The sequence below is a fragment of the Gymnoscopelus braueri genome, assembly GCF_963280865.1.
Source record: "Gymnoscopelus braueri genome assembly, chromosome: 9".
NCBI classification, from domain to species: Eukaryota; Metazoa; Chordata; class Actinopteri; order Myctophiformes; family Myctophidae; genus Gymnoscopelus; species Gymnoscopelus braueri.
The window spans coordinates 48,396,732-48,411,612 of record NC_137610.1 but is presented as its reverse complement, the minus strand read 5'-3'; the positions used below and the strand labels follow the sequence as shown (position 1 = coordinate 48,411,612).

Genomic DNA, 14,881 nt, shown 5'->3' with positions numbered 1-14,881 from the left:
TGTGAGTGAGAGAGGGGTTTGACACTTTGGAACAAAAAAGACCCCTGCCCACCCACAGGGATGATGTAGGCGGTCGAAACATTGTCCTATATCTTAATTAGGTTCTTGTTGTAAGCTCAATACAATGTGCAGCAGCTGCTTCTTTGTTGATATTATGATTTCTATCTGACACGCCCATAGTTTGATTTGTTGGGACACGCCCATAGTTAAATTTGTTGGGAAACGCCCATAGTTGATTGATTGATTGATTGATTGATTGATTGATTGAATACTTTATTAGAAGTTTGCAGAAAAAAGCATATGATACAGTTCAATACAGCTAATAGGAAATAAAAAACCCAAGAAAGCCATTGGCTTGTTTCCATTGGGGTCCTTTACTCAATTCATAGTTGGGGGGGGGGGGGTCCATGCCTCTGCTTTTGATATCCCTCTCTGGTCACTCATTTGTTTGGCCGGTGGAGATTTGGTTTTTCCTTGCTTCTGGTCACACTGAACTAAGTGAATTTTTAAGTGTACAGATTACAGAAGTATTTAGGGGGGGTCTGAGATTGGAATATATTGTTGCTGTCGGACAGAAACCTCCTATCTCCATATTTTAACTTTTTGTGGCTTTTTTGTGTGCAAATTAACGCCCTACTTGATCATACCACAGCTTCACAGAAAAGTAGCAGATCTACAAGTCTCGAAGCGGCACGGTTCGAGCTTGTAGATCTGCTACTTTTGCAGTTTTTGAATTTGAATCCTGAAAAGTAACAGTTTTGGACATATGAGGTTTCCACCCGACAGAGACAATAATGGTAAGCAGGTCTTTTTTAAAGATGTATTTTTGGCATTTTTCATGCTTTATTCAGATAGACATATAGAGAAGAGAGAGATGAGAACACGGAGCAGGGGAAAGACACAGAAAATGATCTGGCCGGCCAAGAGTTCCAGTAAGAAAGCAATAGCCAGCACTCCAAAGTCCTTCTGGTACTTTTTATTCATAGATGCACGGACAGCATACACGGACGTGTTTCGGCATCAAGCCTTCCTCAGCGTGTGAGGAAGGCTAACGCCTCGCTTCCTCCGTTATCTGTCCTCCAGCATGGCAATGTTTACAGTGAAATTAGTGACCTGCCGAAATATCTGACCATCTTGTGGACGTCACATAACTTACATGGAGGTCTTTAAATACGTGGCCTAAATACCATAGGTTGAACTTAGCGGTAACTTGCTAATAAACAAACCGCAATGATTTACGCTTGGACACGTTATGTGATGTTTACATCATTGTCACATATTTCAGCAGGTCACCAATTTCACCGTAACACCGCCATGCTGGAGTGACCGAGTGTGAGTGAGCGAGTGGGCGAGATTTGGGGTATTGGAATTCAGCTTTAAAGAGTTCCAATCAGGAACACATTGTAGTAGAGAGCATTGTGCACCCACAGTGGCATGCAACATCCTAATCATCTGACAGCTATAAGGTCAAGTTCTCCTATATATCATTTATTGGGGATTTATTGGGATACAGAGGAAGTCCCGTTGACATTGAGCAAATTCTCAACGCAGAGAGAATATGAACTGGCCTTTGCAGCAGCTCTGATGGTGATCTTCCGTGGTGAACTGTTCCGTAATAAAACGTCTTCACACCATTGTGCTATGACAGATGTAAGTAGGCTGCCTGTCAGAGGGCTCTCAATGAATGAGGACTATAAGGGCAGGCTGTTACAAGATGTACTTGTCAAATACCCTCTAGAACAATAACAACAACAACCGTTGTAAGTCACTCAAGGAGAAATGTTTCAATTCCTTCTTTTTCCTTCATGTGACAGAGAGCTGGCGGCATTCCCCTGGGCAGGCACGCACCGTTCCTGTCTACTGGCACAACACACCATGAGAACTAATCAGACCTAATCAGTCATCAGCTGCCATTAATGGGGCACATGGCTATAGCAATCTGAAGGGCATACTTGTTCAATAAATACAGCCAGGAAGATGCAGTATGCTAATAATAGTCCAAACTTTCTGGTTTCTTATTAACACGCTCAGTATTACAGCTCTGAAGAATGGGAAATTATTGTTTTAAAGGGATAGTTTCCCAAAATGTCATTTTTTTCTATCGATTAGTCACCCCATGGAGACTTGACTTCATGGATATTTTTTAGTTTTTGTCACATTCCTAAGACAATAATTTGATGACCGGCAGCGGTTCCGGTAGGAGACATAAAGACTCTCCTTTGTGTCTCCTACCGGAACCGCTGCGTGCCGGTCCGCTGGTCATCAAATTATTGGCTTAGGAATGCGACAAAAACAAAAAAAATCAAGTCTCCTTGGGGTGACTAATCGATAGAATTATTTTTTTTTGGGGTGAACTAGTCCCTTTAAGACAGGGGTCTTCAACGTTTTTCGGGCCAATTAGGCCCCTTATTAGCTGAGAGAGAGATGAAGCAGGGAGGGACCTCCACTACATATTGTATAAAATTGAATTGCATTATTAAACTCTTTTCATAGAGTTGTTTGACAGCAGCACTATCATCAGTGTTGTGTAAATTAATGTTTGTTCACACGTCATCTTTTCTATGAATGTGTTGCATGTTAATGTGTATTGTTTAAAGACTTAAACACTCAGTACTTATAGTCTACAAGCTTGTCGTGAGCTTGTGGATCAGCTATTTCCCGCTATTTGTAGGAAGAAGGGCTTAAGTAGTTAATTGATCACTTCACCCATTTTCAACTTATCTTCATATAATTGGTCCTCACTAATGCTCATTATAAGATTGCACCATTTATGTCTAGTACTCACTGTGTGTCCCAGAAGGAGGGCTGTGGACACTTCAGAAACCTGTCTACCAGTGCTCGGTATAGGCAGGTTTGGTCATTTCGAACATGATTTCCAACTTTTGCATGTATTTATTTATTTCTAATTAATGCAAGAGTAATGGCTTCTATGACATCATCTTTCCAGGAAGAGAAAGGCATGTAGTTTCTGTCAGATTGTCATTTATAGGCATAGATTTCTGAACTGTACCCGTATGAGTAGAAAGAAATTGTGCCATCTCTTGTTTCCTTAGCGTGAGACAGCTAAGGAAGTACAAGTACATCCCCTGGACATGACGTAGTATGTCACAGGGACTTACCCACCAATCCTTCACTTGATGCTGAGTGTCAAGCAGGGAGGCATTGGGTCCCATTTGTATAGTCTTTGGTATATGATCGAACCCCGACCTCCCAATCTCAGGGCGGACACTCTAACCGCAAGGCCACTGCACTGTACTGTACACCAAGTAAGAACAAGCAATCGCTTCGCGGCACGTTTCGAGCTTGCAGATTTGCGACTTTTGCCGCTTTTGTGTGACGCTTTTGTGTGGTCAAGTAGGGCGTGAATTTACGAAAAAAACACAAACAGTTAGAATATGCAGATAAGTTTCTGCCCGACAGGTACGATGTGCATACCTAAAAGCCCCCCCCCCCCCCCCCCCTCTCTGTTTTCTTTTTTTTTTCAATTTACAAATGGAGCCCTGTGGGCAAGTGCATTCCACGAACACTATGAGTGCTGTTCTCTAGTGGATGGACCGCATACTGAGACAGGGTGACTCACACACACACACACGCGCACACACACACACACACACACACACACACACACACACACACACACACACACACACACACACACACACACACACACACACACACACACACACACACACACACACACACACACACACACTCCCCCGTGCGATGATAAGCCTAGATCGAGGAGCACGGAGCACCATGCACCATCATCATCATCATCATCTCGCTTTCATCCCGTAATCGTATTGATGAGGAGAATCAATTACGTGGAGGTTGGACGTTGTCAGTCTCTCTGCAGCTCATATCCAGTTACAGTAATCATCCTTTTAATGGGGAATAAAAAAGGGCTTCGTACCGTATTCCTGTCTGGACTGACTCACTGACTGTTTACAGCAAACCCAAGGGGTCAAGGTTCAATGCTCAATGAGATCAGATTATTACAGCAAACAAATGTGCTTACGTTTATTTTGGACCAAAACAAGGCTATATAATGTCTACAGAAATAATAATCTTGTTTTTTTGACGTAACTGGATCGCAATGGTCTAGTTTTATTGCCTGTTGTTGAGTTTTGTATTGTATAGTATGCCAGCCACCACTGGTTTAGTTTGACGTCAGACATTCTCTTGCTCTGCCCTTCAGGCTGCATCAGTTGTCAAACATTCAGCAGACAATGAGAATTCTTCTGTCGTCTTGAGGGCGGCCGTAGCTTAGTCGGGTATGAGAAGCTTTCTGGTGATCAGAAGGCCACCGCTGACCACCGGTTCAACTCCTGCATGCCGCCCGCCCTGCAATATATGTCCAAATGTCCCTGAGCAAGACTTTTAACCCATTAAGACCTGAGGCCGATTCTACAAATGCCTTCTAAACCAGTAGTTCTCAAACTTGTTTGTGCCCAGGAGGACTCACAAAATGATATGTATTTGGCCGCGGACCTCTCCCCCGCACAGAAGATATATGTGAGATGTTGTGAGCTTGTATATCTGTATCCCTCACGGGTCACTTTTTAGAAGTTTTTACACACTCAAGTGTTAATATACCAGATTTTACTTCATAGGTTCACAATCTCCAACGTTTACACTCACGCACGCACACACACACACACACACACACACACACACACACACACACACACACACACACACACACACACACACACACACACACACACACACACACACACACACACACACACACACACACACACACACAGCGCTACTGTCACTTCTAAGAAATGGTTACTCTTCACAACCATAAACACAAAGCACGACGCACATTGGAGACGCATTGGTGTCATGTTGCCGCTGTCACAGTGTATAGCCTACAAGTGAAGGGACACTGCATGCTTCATCCGTATACAGTCAGTACTGTTTATAGCCTATTGTCAATAGGAATGCATCCCTCGGCTAGAAGAAAGCATTCCGTTTTTAAATGAACTGGAATCCGTTACAAATTTAACTCTAGAGCGTGAACTCAATGACATTATGTGTTGAACATTAACGCAAAACCCTGCATGAGACGGAATGTTCTCTCTAGCTCTATCGTAGAGAGAGCATGTTCTAAAGAGAGACTGCAGAGAGACGGTGTAGTGCCTCAGTAAACTATAGGATCACACGTAAACCGAGGACCTAGCATATCAGTCTAAAGTTCTCTAAAGTAAACAATATACTATCAACCAGTGGTGGAAAGTACATTTACTCAAGTACGGTACTTAAGTACAATTTTGAGGTATTTGTACTTTACTTGAGTATTTCCATTTTCCTATACTTTTAATTCTACTCCACTACATCATAGAGGCAAATATTTTACTTTTACTTCACTACAATTATTTGAAAACTTTAGTTATTTTAGTTACTTTGCAGATATGAATTATTACATTATAAAACATACATTAACCACTTTAGCCCTATTTTATCCCTAGGCCATTTGAAAATAGCCGAGCCAAGCCGATACCAATACTTTTGTACTTCAAGTAAATTTCGAATTCCGGACTGTTACTTGTAAGAGAGTACAGACTACATTGCAGTATTGATACTTTTACTTAAGTAAAACATTGGAGTACCTTTTCCACCACTGCTATCAACATAATCTGTACATTTGAAACCATTAGATTTTCAGGCCTTCAAATCCAGCCGTTACGTAAGTACAGTACGTTGCGCTGATCAGAGCAATGATCACACAGCCATTTGAAGGGTTAAACACTATAGAAAAAAAAACATATCTAAAGAACAAAAACATGAGAACAAATGACGAAGGTAACTAAGTCTGTATTATGGTCGTCATCATAACTAGGTCAAGTGCTACGGGGCTATTAAGGTGGAGTCTGAGGAGACATACGCACATCTTGCTCGGTGTTGCCATGTCTGCTTATTATAAGCAACTTTGGGCTTGTTTTTTTCTGTAAACTTGCTTGTAAATATTGGTTGAGGCATGTGTTTTTTTGGGGGGCTTGTTTCTAAAGTGTAGTTGCTTATTTGGTCTTGCTTCCTAATGTTGTTTAAACCAGAGGTTCCCACCTGTTTTCTGGAAATATTTTGTGCCAGGGAACCACATACCAGATTTGTGTTGTTAAAATATTTCAGAAATATTCAAAATATTTCACTTCTTTGTTTCTCAATATTTAAAAAAAAAATAGCCTAGTCACTTCTTTTGGGCTTGTTTTCATAGACCTGGCCGCTTGTTTCTCTTGCAAAATCTGGCAACACTGATCTTGCTCCTCAGTGGGCAGCATTATGATGAATGGACGTTGAGACAGGGGCAGACGCAGGTTTTTTGTCGTCATGAAAAAATCATCATCGTCATCCTCCTTCTGGCAGGGAAAAGTGGGAGAGAGAGAGAGAGAGAGAGAGAAGTGCCGCGTCATCTTGGAGAGCAGGGAGAGAATTGCTTAGTCATTGTTTTGAGTACGTGCCAGTCCAGTCCGGTCCAGTCCAGTCCTCCTGCACGTGTGCGTCACACACTGTGCTTCCTGTGTGTCACGTCACATGATGCCACACACACACTGCACTTTGACTCAGCCAATGACGAGCGTCATCACAACACCGTCGTCAGGCAGAAACCTCGCATCTCCATGTTTCACATTTTCACATTTTTTTCCCCGTAAATGAATGCCATACTCAGTGGTGGGAAAAGTACTCAAATGTTTTACTTAAGTAAAAGTATCAATACTGCAATGTAGAAGTACTCCGTTACACGTAAGAGTCCGGAATTCAAAATGTACTTGAGTAAAAGTGCAAAAGTATTGGTATCAAAAGTACCACAAGTAAAAGTACTAAAATGTTTGAAGATAGCAGATCTACAAGCTCACAACGGGTCGCGATGCGACGCATTGTGAGCTTGTAGATCGGCTATTTTCAAATAGCCTAGGTATAAAATAGGGCTAAAGTGGTTAATGTATGTTTTACAATGTAATAATTTATATCTGCAAAGTAAAGTTTTCAAATAATTGTAGTGGAGTAAAAGTACAAAATTTGCCTCTGAGATGTAGTGGAGTAGAAGTAAAAGTACAGAAATTTTGAAATACTCCAGGAAAGTAAAAGTACCTCAAAATTCTACTTAAGTACAGTACAGAGATTTAAACAGCACGTGGTACAGTCAGACATTAAGGATAAAAGGATAACACAAAAAAATAATTAACACAATAATACATGTCACCAACAAATACTATACTGTATGTACAAAAAAGGTGGGAAAATAACATTTATCTCCCCTTTTGGTCTCCTGACTTTTCAGGCCAAAAGGAGTGAAAAACGCCGATCTACAAGCTCACAATGTGTCGCATGTTAGCTTGTAGATCAGCTATTTCACTGATGAAAGTGTTAAAAAGTAATAATAATATAGAGAACCTGTTTTGGACATACAAGGTTTCCACCCGACAATGACACGGATACATGATGTGTGTGGATGGGTGTCTCTCTCTCTCATTGTGTGTGTGTGTGTGTGTGTGTGTGTGTGTGTGTGTGTGTGTGTGTGTGTGTGTGTGTGCGTGTGCGTGTGCGTGTGCGTGTGTGTGTGTGTGCGTGTGCGTGTGTGTGCGTGCGTGCGTGTGTGTGTGTGTGTGGTCCCTTGGGTGCCTCTGTTATTGACATGTTTCACATGTTTGCCTAACCCTAACCCACCGTGCAAAGTAGCTAAGTACATTTACTCAAGTCCTGTATATTTTTTACTTGAGTATGTCCAGTTTTCAATACGTTATACTTCTACTCCACTATACAGTACATCTTAGATGCAAATTATATATGCATTAACCAATTAAGCCCTATCTAGCCCCTATCTTGTCTATTAAAAAAAAAAATGCCGATCTACATGAAGCTCAAAGACGCAATGTGTGCTTGTAGATATGCTATTTTTCATTTAACATTTTGACAAGAAGAAAGAAACCGGTGAAATGGGACATTCTGCAAAATGAGCACTTTTACTTTTCGACCTTTAAGCATATTTAATACATACTTTTGTACTTTAATTCAAGTACAATTATGAATACAGAGTATTTATACATTGTGTTATTGATACTTATACTTACTTCTTCCACCACTGGTTGACTCAGCCGCTGATGTAGTTCATCAGTACAACACAGACCCATGTGTGTCTGTGGGAAAATAGCAGATCTAGAAGCTCACAAGGCGTTGCAATGCGACGCATTGTGAGCTTGTACATCTGCTATGTTCGAATAGCCAAGGGATTAATTGGTTAATGTATGGTATGTTTTGTAATAATAATTCAATACAAAGTAACTAGTAAAAAAAACAATTGTAAATACTCCAGTGAAGTAAAAAATACCTCAAAATTGTACTTAAGTACAGTACTTGAGTACATGTACTAAGTTACTGGCCACCCCTGTAGCTACCAGTACAACACAGACCCATGTGTGTGTGCATGGGTGTCTCTGTCATTGTGTGTCTCGCTGTGTTGTGCGTGTGAACACACACAACAAGACGTTCCCATGGGTGAGTCGGTTATTGACCATAATTCACATGTTTGCTACTGTGTGAACATGGTCTGTTACAGTGGTCCTATTACAGCTCAGTGGCCTTGGGGTTAGAGCAGGGCTCCTCCAACAGGGGTCTTCCAACAGGGGGTCCGGGACCCCTAGGCCTAGGGGGTCCCAGTGGTGTAAAGTAACTATGTACATTTACTAAAGTACTGTACTTAAGTACAATTTTGAGGTACTTTTACTTTACTGGAGTATTTCCAATTGCCTATACTTTTACTTCTACTCCACTACATCTCGGAGGCAAATATTGTACTTTTACTCCACTACAATTATTTGAAAACTTCATTTACTAGTTACTTTGCAGATATACATTATTACATTATAAAACATACATTAACCACCTTAGCCCTATTTTATACCTAGGCTATTTGAAAATAGCCGATCTACAAGCTCAAAACGCGTCGCATCGCGACGCGATGTGAGCTTGTAGATCTGCTATTTTCAGACATTTTAATACTTTAACTTTTGGTACTTTAAGTACTTTTTGATACGAATACTTTTGTACTTTCACTCAAGTAAAAGTATCAATACATTGCAGTATTTATACTTGTACTTAAGTAAAACATTTGAGTACTTCTGCCACCACAGGGGGGTCCTCAGAGTTACTAAAGGGGGGCCGCCAAATCATTGTGTGATAGGAACCTTTTTGTTTTACATTAACCACTTGAACCCTAACATTTCTATTCTGGGGGAAGCATTCGCCGAACATAGACAATCTACAAGCTCTGTAGATTTGGTGTAGAGGGGGTAAAAAGAGCAGACCAAGTACAGAGCCAAAGCTCAGGTTTACTAGTATAAAGGGTTTAAGACAAGTGGTTAAATGTCGGAAAATACAGGGTTAAACCCTGAGGAAGACTTTATAGTCAAAACGGTTTCCTGTACATTTTAATACATTTTTGCACCGTGGCCAAGAGTTGTGCGGCCTCATCCTTCTCTTTCTTTTCAAAATCTTTTTATTACGTTTTTTAAACAAAGCCCAAGGGCGAGTATACTTTACGTAGCATCTTAATACACAATATCACAAAGATACAAAGAGAGAGAGACAAAATGTATATATGTCACAGGTAAATTGGCATTCCAGGTAAATTGGAAGTGAAGCGCTTGTTTTTAGGCTCGGGGCGGGGCTGCGATGCGAGGACGACAACATGGATATATGTACATACTGGCCTCAGTGGCGCACTTTGATAATCATTGGACTCACCATCCACTATCACTGGGAGTCTGGTTTTGACTCCCGCTTGGGACATTACTTTTTTAAACAACCGTGGACGACTTTTTTTCGCCGATAAAGTATAGTTTTGGACCATGATGGAGGCGCGCCGACTCAGCAGACCTTGAGGCCAAGGAGGCGCGCCCGAGCGCCTCCAGGCGCGAGTGCCCGCGACGACCGGCCGATGGTCTGCTAGTCGACTAAGCGCCGTCCGAGTTATGTACCGATAGGCACAGAATCGTAAATGATGTTGTGGGGACTGTGTTTGCCCCTCTATGGTTTGCCCCAACTGCCACTCACTGCACTAACATAGCCCGCCAGCCCCGCCTCCTCAGGCTCGCCCCCTTGTGCTTCAACTGCATGGAATAAGGCTGTTCGCGGGTGTGTGTGTGCGCGCGCGTTCGTGTGCGCGCATGCGTGTGTGCGTGCTCGTTTGTGCGAGTGTGCATGCGTGCGTGGTGTGGGACTCATGTCTGGCTTGCATTGCCCTCTAGCGTTGGTTCTATAGAGGGGGCGGTGAAAACAAGCGCTTCTTTTCCAATTTACCTGGAATGCCAATCGACCTGTAACATATATACCCATTCCCCCAGTGGTGTGATCTAGTTTTTTTCGGAGGGTATACGATAATTATTCCCTGCACGACATGCGCGATACGCTATCGCGTTTTCAATGGATGAAATGGTTATTAGACTGTATACGCTTTCCCCAAAAAAAATCTGCATTGTATACGGCGTATATGTCACAGTACGTTTGGAGAACCAGTACGATTGAAGACCTGAGAGATCTCACATTTTTTAAATGGATGGAATAATTGTGAGAGCCAGCCCCTATTAATGCTTTATAGGTAGAGTTAGAAGATTTTTTAAATAAATTCGGCAAGCAATAAAACAGCCAGTGAAGTGAAGACTGCACCGGAGTTATTATGTGTGATCTGCGACTGGTGTCTGAGTAATGAGTCTGGTAGCTGCATTTTGGATTAGTAAGTAATCTAGAAATAGAGGAGCGACACAGGCTGTCGAAAAGTCCATCACAACAACCGTCTAGACGAGATGAAACAAATGCGTGAGCGGGGAGAGCAAGCGTGGATTTGATTTGAGCAATGTTTTGGAAAATGACAGAACATACAGTACATGGCATGCACAACGTTATTTCACGTCATATACTGTGCACTGTATAATATGGTTGTTTGGCCTTCTCTTGCAGAGAGACGCAACAAACATTGGTTGTTATTTATTTTTTAAAGCCTCATTGGGAAACATCCTTTGTATCTGTCTGAGATGTCCTGGACAAAATGAGAGCTGTGCAAGATCTAATGACTTTTACTAATGCCCCCAACTCCTGGAATGCCCTTGAACACATTTTAAAGTTTGTTCTATGCCATCGTTTCCACAGTTCAAATGAGGGTAACCTCAGTGCCTTTCGAGCATAATTAAAGGTTTGAATGAACGAATGAATGAATGAACCCATTCACACAGACGTTCACACACCAACGGCGGAAGAAACCATGATGGCAAGGCCCCCACCTGCTCATCGGGAGCAGTTAGGGGTTCAGTGTCTTGCTGATGGACACTTCGACATGGACCACCATGTTGGAAACATATCCCCTGGGGCTTTGTTGTGTTATCCTTTTTAGCATAACCTTTGTCTGTATTACTGTTAACACAATAAAGTATTCAATCAATCAATCAATCAATCAATCAATCAATCAATTGGCCGAGTTGTTGCGTGGTTGACATAAGCTCTATCTCTCCCTCCCTCCATCTCTCTGAGTAGTAGAGTAGTAGAATGAGAACTGTCCCATGTTTGTTCTAAATTTGGGTGGTACCAGATCATGGTCGCTCCCTCTAGTGTTGTGGCTGTGGGTGTCACTCACTTTGGAGAAGTGGTTAGACGGGTATGAGGGATTGTCCCTTTGACTATCTTAAATTCCAATCCCATTGATATTTGCTTAACCCTGTCTTCTACCCTGAGCCATCCCAAACTAGCAAAGTGTGTTGGAATTAGGTGGGTGATCAACTTGTGATGCGATGGGACAGCCCCGTCTGTCGCAGCCAGGGGAGTCCCATCCGTCGCATCAAACAGGTGGTCAAATCCTGCCCCCCCCCTACTCGTCACCTTTTTGACGCAACAGGACATCTGCTCCTAACCACTGCTCCTCACTATAAGACAGCTGCTGAGAAAAAAAATTGAGCTTTGGGTTCAAACTGAGGCTATTATAGCTCGGTGCCCAGGTGGTCTGAAAGGAAAAGCTTGATCACTCCGTTGATTTACAGTATGTTTTTGGAACAGCTCGGAAAGTCTGACTCATGTGTCGGAGCGGCCGTAGGCCCCTATTGATGTGTTTGACAGTAAATCCCTGCTCAGGTTACTGTTTCCAAGTGCAGCCAAAACATGGGCTCTGCTGTATCAATAGAAACATGTCTCTACTGGCAACAAAGGCCTTCATCAGCTCCCTAGTGTGTCTTCACAACCGCTCATCTCAACAGTTTTAACCACCGGTTTAGCAAGGATCACACTACCAAACAATATGAGTTTACGTAAATTTATCAACGGAAAGACGAAATGAACGCATTAATCAATTAATGAAGGAAAAACGAAGGTGATCAACGACTGGTCATCTGGTCATCCGGGCTGGTTGTCCTTAAGCTGAGGTGGGGAAGCTTTTCATTAGTCCGCCGTGGCACCCTTAGGGTCCTATAAAAAGAAAAGGGTAGCAGTGGTGGACAGTAACGGAATAAATGTACTTGAGTACTGTACTTAAGTACAGATTCTGAGGATCTGTACTTTACTTGAGTATTAGATTGTTTTGATACTTATTACTTTTACTCGAGTACATTTCCAAGACAAATATTTTACTTTTACTCAAGTACATTTCTAAAGTACTTTTAGGTTGGCTGTTTACATTTTTTTTATTTTTATTTTTTAAAGTAAAGTAACTAACAAATTACCATTTGAGAGCAGTAGCCTAACTAGTAACTATAACTTTAACTATTGTTACTTTTTTAAAGTAACTTGGCCAACACTGTTTATAACATTATTTGAGTGAAATATTTGTCACCACTTCTCCAGTCGACCCCCTTGCTTTGTTAGTGACACTGACACAGGTCCTCAGTTAATCCATTGCCATATTACTGAGAAATGCTGTTAAAATAGGACTCTCTAACGATTCAGCTATGGCCGACCCATGTTGCCATGGTTACCCGATGTGTCAATCACAGTACGTTGAGGCCGGTCTGGAGTCGTGTGGAACTTCATTTTTGGGAAAATTACGTCATAATTGATGAGTCGTGATTTGAGCAGCTTGATTTAAAGGCTGATTCCACACAGTGTGAGGACATTAGTGAAAGAGAAGCACGCTATACATCCTCCTATTGAAACCATTGGAGCACTGAGTGGAAGTCAAAGCTGACCATTCCTGGATCGTAACTTGAGACATCACTGGGACAGTTCTAGACAGCTGGAGAAGACACTCAGTCAAGATGGAGAACAAGCTGTGTGATGCTGAAATTAGGAGGATCCAGCAATATGAGGTGGATGTAACTCTGGACCCTGATACAGCACACTGCATGCTCATCCTGTCTGAGGATGGAAAACAAGTGAGCCATGGAAATGGATGGAAGAATCTCCCAGACAACAAAGAGAGATTCTCTAAAAACAATGTCTTAGGAAAACAAAGCTTCTCCTCAGGAAGGTTTTACTATGAGGTTCAGGTTGGAGGGAAGACTTCCTGGGATGTAGGAGTGGCCAGAGAGTCCATCAACAGGTATGGATGGATACAACTGAGACCCAATGATGGTTACTGGTCTATAAGGTTGAGGAATGGAAATGAGTACGAGGCTATTGCTGATTCTGATGTCCTCCTCCCTGTAAGAGAGGAGCTCCAGAAAGTGGGAGTGTTTGTGGATTATGAGGAGGGTCTGGTCTCCTTTTATAATGTGGAGAGCAGAGGTCATCTCTAACCTTTCACTGGCTGCACCTTCACTGAGAGACTCTACCCATTCTTTGGTCCACGTAACAACTATGCTGGTACAAACTCTGCTCCTCTGATCATCTCTCCTGTCAATCACACTGATTGACAGGATAAATCCTTACATTTACAATAGAATGTGTAAATTACACAGTATTGTAACTCTTAACAAACCTGCTTATCTGCAGCAGTTAGGGCTTCAGTGCCTTGCTCAAGGACGCTTCATCCAGTTCAAAATACTGGTGACGACCTACAAGGCAGTCAAGGTCACGTCACCTCCTGACCTTCAGGACATGATCCACCCCTACACCCCTTCACTAACACTTTGCATCAGATATATATATATACATATATTTTTATTAGGTAAAATGGTGTCTTGAGTCGTGTGACATTGAGCATCAAACAGGGTTCTGATACTCCATACTGTTTGACTGTAATTGGATTCATAAATGTATGGGCGGTAGAGATGCGCGGATGGCCTCTCATGGTCATCCGAATCCGCGGTACAAATTAATTATCCATCCGTTATCCAACCGCAATAATTATATTATCCAATTTTAATATGCGCATCCGCACCAACCGTTTTCCCCGTATGTCAAAATATTATTATTTTCTGGTATTCCCCGTTAGTTTTAGTATTAGTTGTGCGATGCGATCAGAAAATGCATTGATTTAGCCTATGGAATGTCGGTGCGGCATCCAACTGTGCGGAATCCAACATACAGAGCGCACTGCTCTTCAGCGCAGCACAGCAGCACTGGTTAAAAAAAAAGAAAAAAGACGCACCGACATTCCATAGGCTAAATCAATGCATTTTGTGATCGCATCGCACAGAGGCTGCTCTACACACTCACACAGACACAAGCACGCAGAGATTTAGCTATTTTATGGATAGATATATTAGATGTCATTAATTTATTTACCGCAATATTTCACCCGCGGTTTATCCGATATTAATTAATAATTATATTTGATTGACCCAAATCCACCCTAAACTGCGGTTAACTGCGGCAACCGCGGCTAAAACCGCGATCCGCGCATCTCTAATGGGCGGGCTGGGACCTATTTCTAATCCAAAAAACTAAACATATCACAAACACAACATCCAATCAACCCCAAATTAGAATCACATATATATAGAGCACACCTCCAAAA

General features: G+C 42.1%; 1 protein-coding gene across 1 annotated transcript; it reads left to right on the top strand.

Moving 5' to 3' along the window:
• Positions 1–13,238: 13,238 nt before the first annotated feature.
• Positions 13,239–13,835, top strand: LOC308091586 (E3 ubiquitin-protein ligase TRIM68-like; the record flags this gene model as incomplete). The annotated part of the gene is made up of 2 exons (XM_080437248.1): positions 13,239–13,522; positions 13,748–13,835. 2 exons carry the CDS (start codon positions 13,239–13,241, stop codon positions 13,833–13,835), a joined length of 372 nt encoding a protein of 123 aa, XP_080293374.1.
• Positions 13,836–14,881: the final 1,046 nt, after the last annotated feature.